Source organism: Amborella trichopoda, chromosome 8, assembly GCF_054954075.1.
Source record: "Amborella trichopoda isolate Santa Cruz 75 chromosome 8, AtrichopodaSantaCruz75HAP2 v2.0, whole genome shotgun sequence".
In the NCBI taxonomy this organism is placed as follows: Eukaryota; Viridiplantae; Streptophyta; class Magnoliopsida; order Amborellales; family Amborellaceae; genus Amborella; species Amborella trichopoda.
In genome coordinates this window covers 2793048-2813452 of record NC_142343.1, presented here as the reverse complement: position 1 = coordinate 2813452, position 20405 = coordinate 2793048, and the positions used below count along the sequence as shown (strand labels likewise).

Below are 20405 nucleotides of genomic sequence, written 5' to 3'. Positions count from 1 at the left end.
CATTGGAGATGAGTTTCACTAAAAAATTAGAAAGTTGTTGCGGCCCAACTAGAATAGACGATGACTATATTTTTACTTAAGATGCAGTTAGCATGCGGCCAAGCCCGTGCATGTAGAAATGCGGGCTTGGCAATTAATATATATGTTAGATATAATTTGATCTTAATTTTTGGAGAATATAGAATATTTAACATGGAGATCATGAATATAAAAAAATAAATAAAATTTCAAAACTAGCAATAACAATTTTGATAAGAAAACATCTAGTTTCAGTTGTGTTTAGTCGGACCACCCATTTGCAAAGATGAATGATTTATACCTTCAGATTGCATGTTGTAGCATATATGCGGTGCAGCCTGCATGAAACAATTGTTCTATTACTTATTCATATTACTTTTTGAATGCTCACCCTCTTAACATCTGTACGTCCTCTCGGTTTATGGAGGGGAATGCTCAACTTCCAGCTATTTGATTGGATAGGGGATAACCCACATGCAAGCTTGTTATCGTGATTATATGAATCATACCATATTTTTAAGGGCAAAAAGACCTCTTTAAAATTATAATCTCAAATGACTCCTTGTTGATGTAAATCCTATTGTCCTCTCTAAATTAAAAGAAAATAACGTTTTATCCCCTCATCTTGTCCAAATTACAACTTTTACATTTTTACTATTTTTGTATACACGCATGTTTAAATAGAAAATGAGATGCCACTTTTAACCTACTTATGAGATTTAGGTGATGTGAGAGAGATATGAGGGTTCAAATGAGGTTGAGAGAGAGATAGGGGAAGAGGTTCACGAGTGAGGAACATACAGAGAGAAAGCAGTTTTTCTAGGGTTTTTATGTATGAGTCATTGGAAAAAACAAAGGCATATTATAATTTAGAAAAGGTTTATATATTGCAACTTTATACTATTGAAGTGAGGTACACCTAAAAAATCCAACGGAAGAGTGTTTTGATGTTCAAGAAACCTATAATTCATCATCTCAACTTCAAGATGTATGTACATGTAGAAAAGCAAGAATTCCAAGTTCAAAAAATAATGTATTTTTTAACAAGTTATCTAAATTTTTATTTTCAAGATTTTCAAAAGTTTATTGATATGTTTGATGTGTACTATTTTTTGAAAATTTTTATTTTATAAATAGATATGAAGATAGATTTTCATGCAATCCTAAAGTTTGGCACTGGAATGACATCTCTAAGCAAATTTTAGAGATGGTATCTTACTTCTCCATTGCAAGGAGGTAACCTTATACAAACCTCACTCTTAAAAGTTAAATAATGAAACAGGTGCTTAGGAGGCTTGAGGTCCTTTTTTTTTTTTTTTTTTTTCCTTCAAAAAAAAAAAAATAAAAAATTAAAAAATAAATATAGGGTCCGATGGAGTCAATGGGCTTTCTTTGAACTGCAAGGTTGCTTTGTATTATGATGTTGGGGAATATATCGTACACATTTGGTTAGTGTGAAAATATTTTGAAGTACAAAAGTTTTCTCACATGATTAAATGGGGAAATATTTTCACATCAATCGGTCACGCCATCTCAGCAATCACCAATCGATAACTAATGAGTATAAAATATTTTTAGCAATCACGAATCAATAACTAATGAGTATAAAAGTATTTTCACACCTAATGACACGAGAGGATGCCAAATGTGCTAACTAGCTTTTTGCCCTATTTTTTCAAAATAATAAGGGTAATTTCGCTATTACCTAGTAGGACTCGCCCTAAATAGCACCTTCCCTTTAGATAACGAAAAATGGTCTTTTAGGACGCTCCGCATGAGAAGCTCATTCAGTGAAGCTTCGAGCTCCATTGCCATGCCTCACTGATTAGGCTTTTTCTTCGTTGATTCTCTGCAACTTTAATTGCTCCTTCAATTCTTCTACACATTAATATGAGTTGCTTTCAACTATTATTAGGGTTTCCTATGTGAGTTTTTCTCTTGCTCTAATGGCTTTGGCAATGATTCTGAAAGTTTTTCATCTCAGGCGTGCTTTCCTGGATTAGGTCTTATTTATAAGTTTTCTCTTTCTCTAATGGCTTCTCCAGTATATCTGCAACATTCTTATCAGGTACCCTCTCCTCTTTCTGTAATGTTCTTGAGGTGCCCTCCTTGCCATGAAATTCTAGGGAAGTCACTGAAAGTTAGCTCTGTTCGTGCTTCAAATGCTTTGAATTCACTGAAAATGGAAACTGTAAGTCCCTGTAGAGTTGTGAAACTTCCGTCAATAGATGACCTAAGGGCATCACGTGCACTGAATTTACCTAGAAATGAAGTATTTATGAAATCTAGTGTGTTGCAATTGCCTAGAACAGCGATGGTTAGATCCTTGAATGTGTCGAAGCCATGGACGAATGAGTTTTTTAGCACATCAAATGCCCCAAATGTACAGAAAATGGAGGCTCCTAAGGCTTCAAATTTATCTGAATTACCAGAAATGGATACCAGTACAGTGTCAAAGAGAAAGAAAGCAAGTGCTTCGAAAGTGTCACGAGCATCAAAAATTCCCGAGAAAAGGACTACTAGGGAATCAAATGCATTTAAATTACTTGAAAAGGACAGTGTTGAGGCATCAAGTTCATCAAAATTCCAAAAAATGGATATTGTTAGGACATCTGAATCACATGTAATGGAGAACATGACTTTATATGATCTCTTGAAATTACCAGATATGGAAACTGATAGTGAATCAGATTCACCGCACTCTCTAGAACCAGAGACACTCATGACATCCACAACTACCCGTCGTACTCGAAAAAAAGATCCATCTTCTTCTCCATCCCCAAAAAAGGCTAGGCGTTCAAAAAAGACTGAACCTGTGCAAGAACCAGAAGGCTCAAAAAAAATACAAGAATATGAAGAAGAAGGAGATGGTGATGATGAAGACCCAATGGATTTCCCTTATGAATGGCCTCCACTAATCTGTTGTTTTGGAGCAGCCCAAAGAGAGTTTCTCCCTACTGTTAGAGTTGCAGAGAGGCAAATGCACCCTGACATCTACTCGACGTGGAAGGGTTTGCAATGGAGCCCACCTGAATTTACTAGGGCACCTGGGGGGCCTCCATTTAATGTGGCCATATCGCATGTTCGGTTAGGTGGGCGAGCTGCTTTTATGGGAAAGGTCGGAGGGGATGACTATGGGGATGAGTTGGTTTACACCTTGAATAAAGAAAAGGTTCAGACTCGTGGGACGAAGATTGATCCATCGGTTAAGACTGCACTTTCATATATGAAGATTGTTTGTAAGGATGGGAAGCTGAGTTTAGAGCCGGTGAAGGAGTGCGCTGAGGATTCATTTTGTAGCTCAGAAGTGGACATTGCTGTGCTGAAAGAGGTAAGCAGTGGGGCTTGTAGTCCTATGACAAGGTATAACGCAAATCAATGGGCAATAGATCATGGAAACCATTTTTCATAGAAGTTATTGCTGACCAATGAAATGATGTATGATGACATTGAGTGGGATTCATTGCAATAGGAAATAACCCCAATGCTGACCTTGCCATCTCCATTACTGTCCATTTCATTTGATGTGTGACAGCAATGGCCTATAATTTATCATAATCCATTGGGTTAGGGTATTCATTCCTTTCCTTTATGTTTATTATATGTATTATTTTGTAGGTGAAGTTGTGGACAATTGTACACTATACCATAGCCTAATTTAGACCATATTATGTGGAACATGGCTCCCTTCATAGATAGCCTTTTCGTCTCCTCTAACATAGGTTTGAGGCATTTGCAGATAAAACGTTGGCAAAATTACTCCTCCGATTGCAAGGTCCATTTAGGATGAGAATTTGAGGAAGAATCCCCTGACTCTCTCAGATTTCCTCAAAACAATTTCACTTAGAATAAAAGCTGAAAAGTACCTGGCTCTTGTTATATGGTAACCGCCTCTACTGATAGAAGTGAGCAACTTGTTATATTTGTAACTAGGGATTACGGAAGAACCCAACTATTGATCTTGATTATTGAAGTCTTATTTATGTGGGCCTCTGTATTTACAAATGCGAGAACACTCACTTAAGAAAGACAAAATAGTTAACATCTATACACATGAAACACATTCAATCATCCAAGGTATTTGAATGTTGGTCCTTGAATGATAAAATTACTCAATTCACCTTGTGAAGATGTCCGCTAGTAAAAAGTGCTAGACCAAAATATTCTGCTCTCAAAACCTGTTATGTGTTTCTGAGTTTATATATTTATGGTTTTAAGATGTGATTGATAGAAATGTATCAAATATAAAACTTCTTACTTGATTATGATTGAGTTCTTTCATGAAGTCATATGCCTTCTCTTAGTAGGTCGATCTTTTTATTCTGGGTGAAGATATTCCATTCTTTTGGAAGTTCTCATCTCACCATTTATTCCTCGTCCATATTTCAAGTGAAGCTGTCAAAAGACACTGTAGCTAATTTCTTTCAATCTTTACTTGCCCAAAATCTTGCAGGCAAAGATATTCCATTTTAATGCTGAAGTTCTCACCTCACCATCTATGCATTCTGCTCTATTCAGAGCAATAGAACTCTCAAAGAAATATGGCGGCCTCATATTTTTTGATCTGAACTTGCCATTGCCTCTCTGGAGGTCCCGTGATGAGACAAGAAAAGCTATTCAAGAAGCATGGAACCAAGCAAACATCATTGAGCTAACAAAGCAAGAACTAGAATTCTTGCTTGATGAAGATTATTACGAGAGGAAAAGAGAATATAAGCCCCAATATTATGCCGAGTCCTATCAGCAAACGAGGAAACAGCGTAACCATTACCACTACACTCGAGAGGAGATAGCCCCACTGTGGCATGATAACATCAAAATCTTGTTTGTGACTGATGGGACTTTTCGAATACATTACTATACACCATCTTTTGATGGGGCAGTTATTGGGACTGAAGATGTGCTCCTCACCCCATTTACTTGTGATAGAACGGGTTCAGGTGATGCTGTTGTTGCTGGTCTAATGAGAAAACTTACCACACATCCTGAGATGTATGAGAACCAAGACATTTTAGAGAGACAACTTCGCTTTGCCATTGCAGCTGGGATCATATCGCAGTGGACTATTGGTGCAGTGAGAGGGTTTCCAACTGAGAGTGCTACCCAAAATTTGAAGGAACAGGTATATGTCCCCTCTATGTGGTAGGGCTCTTATAAATTTTACATGATCCATGTCATCAGTTGTGAAAAGTGAAGTTCTTGGAAAAGATTCATACTGCTGTTTTATGGGGGAAGTTATTTTATGAGAAAGAAGTGTTCTTATCTTAGAACCTTCTTATGGTGCAAGTCCAAATGGATCCCTACAAAAGAGATTCTTGCACTATTTTGGCCTATGTTCGCCCCATTAAGTATCAGGTGGGCCTTTCTGAATCAAATTTGTAGTGTGCGAAGCTTACCAGTTGTTGCCAAGAAAATTTTTCTGCCGGCATGTACTCAGCAAATTTTGACCGAAATATGAATCTTGTTTCTCTAAGTTTGCACTGACGTTTGCTTTGTTCTCCTCAGAAGTTTTGTATCTACAAACCAAATAGAGTTTTCTGGGAAGAGTTTGTGGCAGCATACTAAGTACCATATATCGTAGCCGATTGGACTATGGTGCAATTTCCCTCCACATAGATCAGCCCTCTCTTGGATTTATTTTCTGTTTCTGATCATTTAGAGGGTTACTTTCTTCAAATGTAGAATTGTAAGTTTCCTTATTGTGTGGATATTTGCAGTGTCGTATTTCAGAAAAATTATACCGGTCATGCTTATTTATCGAGGAAGTAAAAGATATTCATCAAGCTTGCTTGTTTCATAATTGTTTATTCTCAAACTCAACATGCTTTATATTTTCCTGCGACATTTACAATCTTTGATGAAACTCCCCGTTTTGATTTGATGGCCATGCATACTCATTCTCCCCTTACACTTAGATGCTACGGAATGCCTCATATAATCATCAGTGGAGACATCAATTCTAAAAAAAAATATGAAAAAAATTCAATTTTCAAATCCATTGCATTCAATTTTTTATGGGATTGGGATATGACAGTGTTCCCTTCTCATTAGAGACCATAAAAGTCTCTAGTGTTAGTTACTGAAGGATGCAGTAATCTCTACTTAGGACAAAGAAAATTGATTCCAAAAAGGTGACATGATGTATTTACCTACAAATAAGAAGTTGATGAGATCAGTAGAAAAAATATATTAAAAAATTTACATCCCCTTGCATGGGAAATATCACAGGAAAGTTGCGATATGAATGATATTCCATTAGCATTACTGTCGCCATTCGCCATCTAATGAAATGATAGATGGTGATGGAGAGAGGGGCCTACCATTTGAGTTCTTCCTTTATCTGGTAGGTCCCACTTCCTCCCCATCAATGCCTATCATTTCATCAGATAAACGCCAATCAGCAATTAGTATGTGACACTCTTGGTGATTACTGTTGAGCTCACTCGATCGAGCGTTCTCCTAAAACTGCAGATGTCTGCAACGGAGCCTAGATACATAAAAAAAATACACCAAAATGTGCGTGTGTATGAGCGAAAATAAAACAAGCAATAAATCAAATAAATACTGAGACTAAATTTAGGTGGTTAACTTTTTTAAATTACGTCCACAAGAAAAATATCAAATGCACTATTAAAAATAGGAAAAGTATATAATGAGATCATTTAACTTTGGTACAATGTAAAAGTTAGTCACAATTAATCTTGACCATTGGATGTGAAATTAATTGGTTATATTTATTGCATTGTATAAGCTCAAACTTCAAAATAACTTTTCTCGAACTTCGTGAGACATCCAAACAATCAAATTTCATATCGAATGGTTTTATGTAATTGCAACCTCGAAAGGAAATGGTCTCATTTTATACAATCCCTTAAAAATAATGGTTATAAAATCATCCAAAGATTTCTTATAGAGGATTTTCTCTGTCGAGGATTTCCTTTCTCTCAGGTTTTCTCTTAAAAGCTTTCTTCCTTTCTCTAACATGCTTATCCCTCTCTCTCTTCTTTTTCTAAGGGCACCTCTTTCTCTTCTCTTCTTCTCTCTAAGAGGAGGCTCTTTGTATCTATCGATACAACCATAGGCCTCAACATAAGGCTTTTATATAGGAAGAGATTTTACTTCCTAAAATCTCTATCCACCTCATATTGAGTCTATCTCACAAACCAACTCATTCACTTTTGTCTCCAAGTCAATATTTTGATATGCATAATTGCCCCTCTAACTTGGGGAAAAGACGTGGAAGTCCTCCAACAATTACAACATATCAATAAACTCTTGAGGTGACCATTATGCAACATGATCTTATGTTAAGAATAACCTTAATTAGAAATCATTTGTTAAGAATAGTCATCATGCATAATCTCAAGTAATGTTAACCTTTGAAGCAATCTCACGTTTTTTTTTTTTTAATTCCCATTTTCGTCTTATGGGTAAGGTTTTGGTAATGTCGCATAGAATTGCAGCTCAAAAACTTGTTGGTAAAACTCATAATCAGCACAAGAAAAACAGTGTGTTGGCCTGGAAATCAATTTCTACCCCTTATTGTGGAATTTGGAGCTAAAAAAGGGAACTTAAATTGGAAAGTTCACATAATGCTTTGTACAATGAACCATTTTTAGACATTGTAATCGATTGGGTTTTTCATATCTTATCAAGGTGGAGATGTTAGATTTGTTGAGTTTCCAGTACATGGACTGGTTTTTTGGGATGAGTCAAGAAGTCCGAGAATTTTTTTTTTTAAAACTTTATCTATTCAATGATACTCTTAAAAATCACACGTTTAGAAATTTAAAAAACGAGAATGATTGTGACCTCCATGTACAAAAGATAAAAAATATTTTTGTAGACAATCCCCAATAATAATGTATGTCAGCTTGCTAGCTTCATGCTTTTGATTGTTTTTATTTTCTAGATTGACACTTTGAATTCTCTCCCTTGGTGCTTTGGAGAGTTCATATATTTACGTTTGTTTGCGTCAATCTAATTTAAATTAGAACTTCATTGGCCAAGTGGGTCTGGCATGGACAAGAATTCAATATGGTGTTACAAAGTTCACAATCGGGCTCAGACCCACTACGGATTATGATTCACCTAGTCTGACTCGAGGGACCCAAAGTCGGACAAAGAAATTCAAGAAAAGAAGTAAGGAATTAGGACGATTCCGGAGTTCTTCTAATCAGGCTCCTGATTCTGATCTAATTAAAGCGTTCTCGAATCGGCTCAACAAGAATCACATAATCAATTTGGCACAATTGGGCATGAAAATTTCACTATAAGTTCGCCCAACCAAATGAAGACAATGAGGTCAAGCTCTCTGTCTAAAATAAGCAATCCTTTCTGACTGTGGGCAAGATCGTTAGGAAATGGACAAATGGATGAACTATTTGTCTGATTTACAATGAAATCAAACGCTTAATCTACTAGAAATTATTAGAAAAAGAAAAAACAGAAAATCAAAGGCCTTATGATGTTGGTGTCACGCATTCAGCACAAAGATTTGACAAACCCAAAAGCAAATGTTAGTTATGAAGTAAATTCAGGGACCGATTAATATAGAGACCTGACCAAAATGGGTTCATAATGATGACATGGGAACTTAATGATCTGATTTAGATGCCCTTTGAAGGATAGTGCAAAAGCCTAAATAATGGAAAGGATGAGGTTCTATAAAGCCTAGGTTTTATGACAGCAAAATAAAGATTCGCCTCAAATCCTAGTTCGGAAAGCACTTTTGACAATGGATATCTCCATGATATCAATTTCCAACACCAATAGTAAAATTCGGAACTCAAAAATGATATAAATCTACAGATCTATGAACACTTATTTTTAGGGTGAAATAGACGATCTAGATAATTTGTTACAATACACATTCTTTTTAGAGCTTGAAATCCAAATTTTTTTTTACAACCATAATGTTCAAGCCAAGATGATTGATGTAAAGGTTTCTAATACTTGAATTACAATTTTTGATGAGTTATGAGGTGAGACTTGACTTCTTGTGATAGGGCTACAACCCTATCAAACCATTTTCCTAATAGAAATTCAATAGTATTAAAATATTAAGGTTGGCAAATTGTTTATGGATGAGGTTTCTATAAGGTTAGATTTTATGAAAACAAAATAAGGCCTTACCTTAAATCCTCGTCAAAAAAGCATTTTCGGCAATGAAAATCTCCATGATGGCTCTAAAATTAATTTCTAACACCGACAATAAAATTCGATAATAAAAAAATAGTACAGATCTTGTGGATCTATGAGCACTTATTTTTAAGGCAAAATTGACCGTCTAGATAATTTGTTACAAGGAAAAAGTTTATATAAAGATGCTACCTAATAATGTAGAACTACAAATGCCCCTAAAAAATCCATCAGAAGAGATAGTTTTAATGTTGAAAACCCTTTGATTGATCATCTCGACATCGAGATGTATGACTATGAAAAATAAAAAGATTTTAAGTCTCATAAATAATGCATTTTGCATCATATTATCTACACTGTCCATTTTCAATATTTTCATATGTTTATAGATCTACTTGATTTTAACTATTTTTGAAATTTAGAATTTTATAATTAGATATAAAAATAGATTTTGAGATAATCCTAAGAACATTTTACATTTAAATTATATAACATGATAAAATTTGAAGGTGCAGATTACCTCTACACCTACGGATGCATCCGTATGCAAACTGCACCTTGTTACAATAACCATATTTTTAGAGCTTGAAATCTTTTTTTTTTTATAACTATAATGTTCAAGGTAAGATGATTGATGTAAAGGTTTTTTAGTGCTTGAATTCCAATTTTCAATGAGTCAAAAAGTGAGGCTTTACTTATTTTGTTAGGGTTACAGCTCTATCAAACCATTTTCCATTTTTTATAGAAGAAAAGTATTCGGTAGGTTGACCTGAAAAACATTCTAAACCATGGTAAATACTCGTTTTTTTTATTTTTTATTTTTATTTTTATTTTTTACTTATAAGATCTTTGAATTTGAATTTCCAAAAATTGATACATATTTGATGATCTTTGAAGAGATAAAATGGAGTTCCAAAGAAGAAGTACAAAGTAGATTATTTTCAAGCTCGAAATTATTTATTTATTAATTTATTTTTCTTAGATTCATGATTATGGATCCATAAAAATTTGGATCCAAAATCCATATTTAAGAAAGATTCAAGAGGCGGGATGTTGATACCATAGAAACCGTATTATGAATCCCCATAAGCTGGATTAAGATCATAATAACATATATTTTTTCTTCGGCCAACCATTTGGTTATATGCACAATTTACAGTTCTGATCAATCTTTTTGAAATAAAGTACCGTGTATGTGCAATATAATCACAGAGAGAGAGAGAGAGGGAGAGAGAGAGAGAGAGAGAGAGAGGGGTCCAACCATTTGTATTTTGGCCAATGTTAAATTACTTATTAAAGAAATAAATGGGCCCAATGTAAAGATTTGCATACCAAATAAATGGGCTTTATGGGCCAACCATGAGTGTTTAGACATGTTGAACTAGCAAATGTGGTCGACCCATTGACACTTAAAACCAATGATTCAATGAATTACTATCTTTAAGTTGTGTGGCCACTGAAGATTCCTTATTCAAATGTTTTGTCGCTTGAAAAAGGCACTTTTGTTACTTCATTGACATTTTGAAAAGGAAATGGTAATGGGGTTGGTTCATGACCAGTAAGTGGGACAATGACCAGTAAGTGGGACAATGAACAAATGAATGAATTTGTGACTTGTATATGGTTTTTTGGAAAAATTGAACAAATAAAGGAGGTCAATGAAATGGCTTTTGTCTTTGGTTTTCTTTTTTTTTTTAATAATTCAGTGGGGAAGACGACTAACCGCTGCCCCCGTTTTTTCAAATAATTTAGGAGTTAGTTTTTTTTTTAAAGTGTTAATGGGGTGGTGTGAGTAGAAATGAAAACTACAACGTATTGAACCCTAGCCCCTTTCATGGTTCTTACTTCAGTTTATGAAAGCAGCTAAAATCATATGAAAAACCCACCTTAGAAACTCATTTTAGAGATAGTTTAAGACCCAAAACTTCACAAATCCACTTAAAAATATTGAGATCTAAAGTCCTACTCATTTTAGAGATAGTTTAAGACCGAAAACTTCACAAATCCACTCTTTTTCGAGAAAAAATATTGAGATCTAAAGTTTTAAAAAGTCTCCATATTGACTGCTTGGTCGTGTAGGGTACCCATTTTAACATCTGATGGTTTGGATTCGGGATTGTAATCGCTGGACTGAAACTACGATTTCATATAAACCTTGACCCAAAATGGTTCATGATTATGGTTATGACTTGATTTGTGGTTAAGTGAATAAACTATGTTTCTATTGCTTCAAAAGGGAACTTCATGTATTTAAGTGACACATTGAACAAATAAGAGGGACCTCATTAAACAAATTATGATAAACTTTAATAGAATTAACCTTCTAGTTTTTATATACCTTATGGTGTCAACAAGACATATTCAACAAATACTTATTCAAAAGGATGAAGTTTCTATAAGGCCTAGGCTTTATGAAAATGAAATAAAGCTTCATCCAAAATCCCAGTTCAGCAACGGAAATCTCCATAATGGCTCTAAAATCAATTTCCAATATTGACAATAAAATTTTCAACTAAAAAAATGTATAGATCTTACAGTTTTTTGAACAATTATTTTTAGGATAAATTGATGACATTGACAATTTATTAAGATATATACTATTTTTAGAACTTGAAATCCTATTTTTTTTCACAACCATAACATTGAAGCCGAGATAATCGATGTAAATGTTTTCCAACACTTGAATTGTAATTTTCAAAAAGTTATGAGATGAGGCTTTACTTAGTTTGATAGAGTTGCAGCTTTATCAAACAATTTTCCTCTCCAAAAACTTATATTGAACAAAAGAATGACTTGACTAAAAGGAAGGTTTGAGTGATGGAATGAATGAGGCTCATGGGCAAGGAAAAGCCCCAAATGAAAGAGCTTAAATGTGTAGCTTAAATCGGTAAGAAGAATAGAAGCTTAATTAGCCATTATAACAATCGAAGTATAGATTGTAATAAAACATAAATCCACGAATTCTAGGAAGTTTGAAACTAAGTTTAAAAAACATAATATTTCAATTAAGAATCGCATTTAGAGATAAAAGAGGAAAAGAAAAGCGGAAAATCATTGGATATTAACAATTGAAGTGATACATAGATTGTAGTGTGCATGGATAGCAATGAGTTATACATAAGCATCAAAGGTATAAAAAACCGACTTGAATTCACAATTGCACTATCGATGAAATAAAGAAGCTGAAAACTGATCAAAGATCAAAAAAATGAATTAATGATCTATAAATCAAATGTATAGCTATACGGCATTCCATCCAACTATATCCTATACATTTGTCCCTAACTGTGAAACCAGAAAAATTATCATTTGTCTATCCTTCGTCCCTGACTATGCAACCGGCTCAGAAACCAAAAGAAATTATCCTTTGTCTCCCAACTATGAAACCAACAAAAGTATCCTTTGCTTCCGGACTATGAAACCCAGAAAAAAAAGAAGCCAAAACTTCTCAACCAGGCCTTGGGGAACCATATCGACGTCTTAACATGAAACTCATTTTTCTAAATTCTGCAAAATTTTCTTGTTTCATTGGATACATTTCAGTGAAATTCTAATCTGAAACTCATTTTATCTGAAACTCATTTTTCACTATGCAAAATTCCTTGTTTCACTGAATCTGTTTCAGTTCTGAATTTGCAGATGCAGCCGATTTTTCACTATGCAAAATTCCTTGTTTCACTGAATCCGTTTCAGTTCTGAATTTGCAGATGCAGCCGGGATAAGGGTTTGCATGAAAGTTTTCCTCAAGTCGAGGGAAGTCACCACTTTCTCTGAATGAGGGACCTCCAGTCTTGTTCTTATGTGCAGCCTGCACCTTATTTGAGAAATTTTCCCAATGAAGCTCACCCCTGTCTAGTTTATCAATCAATTGGACGAACTTATGCCTGAAACCACAAAGAAAATTAGAAAATTAGCATAAAAGTTAGAAAATTAACATAAAAGTTAATATATAATAGCATAATCCTTTCAAAAAGAAAAAAAGACATCACTACAAAAACACAAACAAACAAAATGTTTGCATATTAAAGAAAGAAAGACATCACTACAAAAAACAAACAATGTTTGCACATTAAGAGACGGTATTCATTCATGCATGAACAGAGAGATAGACACAAAGAGATGAACAAAGAGTTTTAGTCTCCCGACATAAATGCACAAAGAGTTTTAGTCTCACTTGTCGGGTATTATGGTCTTCTGAAAATCTTGAAACTTTCGATGACCTTGTACTGCCTTAGCCATGTTCCCGTCATAAGTGTACACAAATACGTCACTTTTAACGGCTAACATGTAGTCCACAGCTGCAAGCCTGTTCTGATACTGTTTAAACAGAGCCAGTTCATCTTCAGTTGCAAGAGTAGAGTGAGTGTACACATGCGGGAATTCACTTCGGAGAATTTTCATGCTATTGCTCCCATATATCTCTCCTGCAACAATGTAGATGATAGTATCTTCGGGGTAACCCATGGCTTTCAAAAAGATTGCCGTTTCTCTAGGGGTCATTGGGCACCCTCCTTGAATCCGTTTATCTTCTCCATCGATCTCTTTCTCTTTCCAATGCTTGACTGCCTTTCTCATTTCATAGAGATCTTCTGATTCTTCTGAGGTAAGGTTGTGACTGCATCCTGTGAACGCAAGCATGTCCTTCTCGTATCTGCAGAAATAAGTGGAACATAACACAAAGGATAAGCAGCTGAAAGAAGTGGAAGATAACACAAGGGATAAGCAGCTGAAATAAGTGGAAGATACAACAAGGAAGAATTTGATAAGAAGCTGTAATAAGTAGAAAAAACAAGGAAGAATTTGATAAGCAGCTGAAGGAAGCCGAAATAAGTGGAAGATAATGCAAGGAAGAATTTAATAAGTAGCTGAAGGAAAAAACACAAGCAAGAATTCATAAAAGGTTCAGAGTTTACTCGGTTTACACTGGTTATCATCCATAAATGAGCATAAACATGATAAATGTTTAGAGCAATATTTATAATCATGAATCAGTAACATTCATTATCGTCTGTCATAAGGCTAATAATGGATCAGTAACATCTATTAATCTAGAATTTCAAATCAGAAGCAAGAAAGACTTTGTAAAACCTTCATATCGAATTAAGAAACATCTATCATTGGTCATTCACACATTCACACAATTATAAAGTTCCAGAAAATTGAGATTCTATCATTCACAATTATTAGTCATTTATATCATTCACAATTATTGGTCATTTACAATTATAAAGCTTTAGAAAATTGACATTTTTCACACAAAGCAAGCAAGATTCTACAGATTTTTTATAAAAAAGATTCTCATACGAATATACCTCAAGTGCAAAGCAATAAAAGGCTTGCCGTCCTTTGTTAATCTATCGATCAATTTCTTCCCAAACTCATCAATCTCTTTAGTAAATCTCAGAGCCCCATAATTTGCCTTGCAACGAAGCTTTTGAATTGAATCGGCAAGGCCATTGTTCGCTAGTCGAGAATCAGTGTGGGTGAAATTGATCACCTTGTGTTGTAAAAGCAAAGGAACAATCTCTTTCCGATAGTAACTCGCCTGCAAAAACAAAGATGTGATTTTTCGTAAGTGATAATCCATTGAATCACTGTCTTATTTCTTCTGTAAAAAGTGATAATTCACTAAAACTGGGGTTTTTCCTTTAGTGGTGATTCAATATGCTATGCTAAATTTTGTTTCTATAACCGATCGAAATGGTGTACTCCTTTCTCAACCTAATAGTATACTAAAAGTCCAAAAGAAGTGCTGTATTCCTTTCTCACCATAATAGTTCACAAGAAGTCCAAAAGACCAAAACTAACATGCATGTTTATCATTCACTTAGATGAGTAGTAGGGTTTTTTTTCTCTACACATTGGACAAGACAAGAGGGGTGGGTTTGATTAAACTACATTGGGCTACACATTGGACCGCACAAAAGGGTTTTGATTAAAGTACCTTAGGAATAGTGGGGTTTTTCTTCTTTTTTTTTCTCTACAGATTGGACCACAAAAGAGGGGTTTGATTAGACTACCTTGGACCACCACACAAGAGGGGTTTGATTAAAGTACCTTGGACCAAGACACAGGAGCTTTGTCGATCTTATTAGCAGCTGCAAGCTCGGGTGGCAGCTTCTCCACTATGTGAACATCATCCTTCAGATAATCGATAAAATGTTGGGCATCGAAAATGTCACCAAATTCACTGTGAAAATTAAAAATTAAATAATTCGAAAGAAGGATAAACAAAATTTGGTCAGAGGGGGAACAGATAGTATGTATGTCTCAACAACATTTGATTTGGTAACAGGGAGAACAGATAGTATGTATGTCTCAACAACATTTGATTTGGTAACAGGGAGGACAAGAGAACAGGGGGAACAACATAGTATGCGGTACATGTATGTCTCAACAAAATTTCTTTAGTGGGGAGGGGAGCAACAAAATTTGATCAGTGAGGAGAACAACATGTCTCATGAATGATTGGTTTCCAAAATACCTTGGATCAGTCCAGAATGAATTGTGATCAAGCATAGGAAGCACAAGAGTCGCGTTCATGATTTTTGCAATGGCAACCATATCACAGATCTGCAATTTAACAAAAATGCAATTTTTCATGAGAATTAGTTTGAGAATTATATGTCAATTTAATAATTCAAAAATAGAAGAAGCAAAAAAGTAAGAATTGCATCAATGATAAGTAAGAGAAATGGAGAGATACCCCTGTTCTCATTTGATTTAATCCCCCGTTGGCACGAGCGAGAATATATCCATTTGTTGCATCCACTCCTGATCAGGATATCAAATATTATTTAATATTTATTATTGATCATTATTCTCGTACATTATACAATCCAATTATGTGGAGATGTTACAGACATTATTTATTGTCTATAATTATTATTATACATTATTATGTAGAGGAGAAATAAATGGGTATGGAAAAAGTATATAATGCTTGAGAAATTGACAAAAAGACAAAAAAAAGAAAAGAAAAGTGCATAATGATTGACTGACTTACTGTGAGATTTTCTCCGAGAATCAATACACTGGGAAAATCCATTGCTATCTGGTTTACTCCATATTGGAAGTTGCTGCAAGAGAGATAGATAAATATTAGAGAGAATCATGAAAATTCAATAAAAGGAAAACCTTGGGATTAGAAGGGGTGAATTAGTGTAAAGTCTAGAGAGAGAGAAACAAATTTAAGAAAAGGAAAACCCTTGGGATTGTATGGGTTTACTTACTTTAAAGAGAATTACCCCCCCTTAAATAAATTAAAAATATCAAAAATCTTAAAAATAGAGAAATATATTTCTCAGAAATCAGTGTTTAGATGATCTAGATAGTTTTGAGGATGTGTCGGATCTTTCGCCTTCTCTTTTTTTGAAATATAAAAAGTATAAATCAAAATTTTCAACAATCCATAGATTACAGTTTTTTTTTTCATCTTTTTTAGCCTTCTAGTGATTTCTATTATCTCTAAATACTTCTTCTTATTTCTATTAACTGTAAATATTTTTTGTTATTTTTTAGAAAAAAAATTACTTCTTTTTTTCCTACATTCTAAATATGGGTGCATAACTAAGCCCAGTTACTCCCCTTGGGCCAGGACGATTTTCCTAAACACCGATTTAAAGTCTTCACCGGAAATAAACAAACCACATAAACATCATGAAATAATTTTGATTCATCAACTACCCAAAACAAAAAGCTAGAAAAAAGAACACCAAATTGTACAAAATCAAACCAAAATTCAACAATTTTTTTTAAAAAAAAGTGAAATATGTGATGAACAGGGAAAAAAAAAGAAGAGGGAACTACCGGGGAAAAGATGGAAAATATGGGGCGGATATGGAAAAATCAAAAATAAAAAAAAAGAATGGGGTGAAAATCGGGAAAAGGGAAAACCCTAGAGATTATATGTGGTGAATTTTTTTTTTTGGGGTGTAAATGGTGAATCATTTTGACGCCTTAAACAGAAATAAAAAATTTGCATTAGGGATTATATGGGGTGAATTAATTCAATGTTTTTGGGCAAATAGTGAATTATTTTAAAGTATAAACAAAAATAACAATTTGCATTAACACCAAATATGCATAAACATCAAATCGTACAAAATCAGAAAAAAACTCATCAAATACAAAAGCAAACAAAGTAATCATGAAAATTCGATTGAGTTAATACAACAAATTGTAAAAACCTTTAGAACTGCTCCTCCAAAGGATGATAAAAACAGTATGAGGACAAATATATTAGAAACAAAAAAAAATCAAATATCTTTACGTTAAAGAGAGTGCAACAAACAAACAAGCAAACCAGAAAGAATCAAACGAGTAAAAATACATGCTCATACAAAAATCATCAAATTTGGAATCATCCGAATTATAATAAAAAGAATCACAATAAAAACAGCAATCAATCCTACAAACCATGAAAATTTAATCCAAATATTGAATTTCAAAAATTGGAGAAAAAAACATTCAAGTATTTGAAGAGTAATGAAGATTTGAGACCCTCCCCTTGATGATCGTAGATCCAAATCCACATCTAAAGAAAGCTTTCGAGCCCTTTCCTCTTTAACCTCTATACCTTCTGATTCCCTCAATACACTAAACTCCATTCAGAATGTTAGCTCTCTCTAAAATCCATTCAAAATTTCACCTACCTTTCTCTCTCTAAACTCTAAACTCTAAATGACTTCCAAGTTCTCTCTCTAAAACCCATTAAAAATTTATTCCCTCACTAAATTCCATTCAATTCAAAATTTCACCTACCTCTTTCTAAACTCTAAATAAACGAGTATCTAAGACTAAACTGTAAAGAACTTCCAACTTCTCTCTCTAAAACCCATTCAAAATTTCAGCTACCTCTCTCCCAAAACTAACACAATCAAAATTTTAGTTACCTCTCTCTCTAAACTAACCCATTCAAAATTTCCGCTACCTCTCTCTCTAAACTAACTTCCAAGCTCTCTCTCTAAAACATTTTCAGATTCCCTCACTAAACTCCATTCAGAATTTTAGCACCCATTTATTCAGAATGTTAGCTCTCTCTCTCTCAAACCCATTTACTCAGAATTACCCTAAAGAACTTCCACGCTTTCTCTCTAAAACCCATTCAAAATTTCAGAATTTCAGCTTTTTTTTTTTCTCTCTCTCTAAAATCAAAGTTTCAGCTATCTCTCTCTCTCTCTAAAATCAAAGTTTCAGCTATCTCTCTCTCTCTCTAAATCAGCTTTCTATCTCTAAAACCCATTCAAAATTTCAGCCCTCTCTCTAAAACACATTCAAAAAAATTTCTGCTCTTTCTCTCTCTAAAACCCAAATTCGAACTTCCAAGCTCTCTCTCTAAAACCCATTCAAAATTAAAACCCATATTCAGAATTACTCTAAAGAACTTCCAAGCTCTCTCTCTAAAACACGTTCAAAATTTCAGAATTTCAGCTTTTTCTCTCCCTAAAATCAAAGTTTCAGCTATCTCTCTCTAAATCAGATTTCTCTCTCTAAAGCCCAGCCCATTCAAAATTTCAGTTCTCTCTCTAAAACCCATTCAAAAAAATTTCAGCTCTCTCTCTCTAAAACAGAGTGCTCTCTCTCTCATCTCTCTCTAAAACCCACTCAAAGTTTGAGCTCTCCAAATTCTGAACAGCGTCCCCAGCAATAGTCATCCGCAGGAGAGCTTCTAAGCCATAGACATCCGCAAATACCGTCAAAAAGTAGAAAACCAAACAAATTTCTATAAGAACGTAATGCAAGAAAAATAAAAAATCAAAGAAAAAAACAGAAAAAGAAATAAGACAAAACCAACTCAACATCAATAAAACATCTAATATTCAGAACAAAATAAAATAATATTTCAATCTGAGTAAGAATTCACAAGTAAATACATCAACCATAAAAACTTTGAATTAAAAGACAAAATTGAAGAAATACAAACCTTGTATTGATATTGTCCTGCATCAACCTCTTGAATAGCAGCATTATATGGATTTGATGTCCGCAGAGGAACTACCAAACGCTCCTCTCTATCGAGTGTTTCATCAAAAAAGTAGAGACCACGGAAGTTCCAAAATTGGAAAACAACGATGATAACAATAAAAAAGAGTGTCATACTAAAGTTAATCCATTGGACTCTCAAATTCGTAGGAAAAAAGAAGCCAGAGCCCGATCTCTCTTCTTTCAGTTCCCCAACGCCTTCGAGATTATGATTCGGTTCTTTCGATTCCACTACTTCGAGATCATAATCGGCATGTCTTCTCCTATTCATGGTACCCATTAAACCAGAGACAGGAGAATTGGAATTCGAAGCCGAAACATGGTTGCCGGTAGTAGCAGCATTAGCCATATTTGTATAAATTTAAAACTTTAAATCGTTGGATAAACATAAAATAAAGGATAGATAATCTTATGAAAGAAGATAAATTCGGGGAATCAAAAGATATTTGTAAACAGATGATTATAACAATGAGATATAGATAATTATAAGAATCAGATATATCGGATGGAATTTAAAGAATATTTATAAGACATATTGGGCGAAATTAAAAAAATATGTATGAAATGAGATGATTATAAAAGTGAGATTCTATCGGGTGGAATTTAAAGAATATTTGTAAATGGTGCTGGAAAATGGGTTCTTAATTTTATTTCTCTCTCTAAAAATTTGACGAATTTTGAAACATGGGTCACGTAATCTTCCCATATAGAGAGAAACGGAAGCTCCTTTAAAACAAAATTCTCTCCAGAAAATGACTCCTCTCTTCCTGAATCAGAGGGAGAAAATAACACTCATCTCTTCCTAAAACACGGATTTCTTCCCCAAAAAAAAAACAGAAGGTTTTAGAGAGAATTTATTCACCCAAAACGGATTTCTTCACCCAAAACAATAGAAGGTTTCAGAGAGAGAATTTATTCACCCGAAAAAAAGAAGATTTCAGAGAGAGAAACAACCAGCAACGGCCTTGTAAATCTCTCTCTAACTCAAAGTTATTGCAGCAAACTGGGTTTTTATATTCTCTTTCTAAAATTTCAAGGGGATGAGAGAGAAGGTGAATGATTTCTTTCTATTTTTTTCTCTCTAGACAAAAAAAAGAGAAATCTTTCTATTTTTTTTCTCTATACAAAAAAAAAGAAAAAAGAAAAAAGAAAAATCTGAAAGCTTTTTTTTTATCGACCCAAAAAAAAAGTTCCTGCAAAATTCTCAGGGCAATGGAGAAATCTGGGGCGTCGGTGGATGTACGGACGTACGGAATTTCAAC

The 20405-nt window shown here is 34.1% G+C and overlaps 2 protein-coding genes across 2 annotated transcripts; one reads left to right on the top strand and one right to left on the bottom strand.

Annotated features, from left to right (window-relative positions):
* The first annotated feature begins 1807 nt into the window (after positions 1–1807).
* FLN1 (fructokinase-like 1) lies at positions 1808–5801 on the top strand. Its single transcript, XM_011626398.3, has 2 exons — positions 1808–3349; positions 4472–5801. Exons 1-2 carry the CDS (start codon positions 2051–2053, stop codon positions 5162–5164), a joined length of 1992 nt encoding a protein of 663 aa, XP_011624700.2. The 5' UTR covers positions 1808–2050; the 3' UTR covers positions 5165–5801.
* Positions 5802–12349: 6548 nt separating this feature from the next.
* Positions 12350–19829, bottom strand: LOC18437789 (O-fucosyltransferase 19). Its single transcript, XM_020669638.2, has 8 exons — positions 19085–19829; positions 16166–16238; positions 15866–15933; positions 15644–15732; positions 15217–15349; positions 14472–14704; positions 13334–13810; positions 12350–13043 (listed from the first exon to the last, which is right to left on the bottom strand). The coding sequence occupies exons 1-8, from the start codon at positions 19490–19492 to the stop codon at positions 12767–12769; spliced, it is 1758 nt and encodes a 585-aa protein (XP_020525297.2). The 5' UTR covers positions 19493–19829; the 3' UTR covers positions 12350–12766.
* Between the last annotated feature and the right edge of the window lie 576 nt (positions 19830–20405).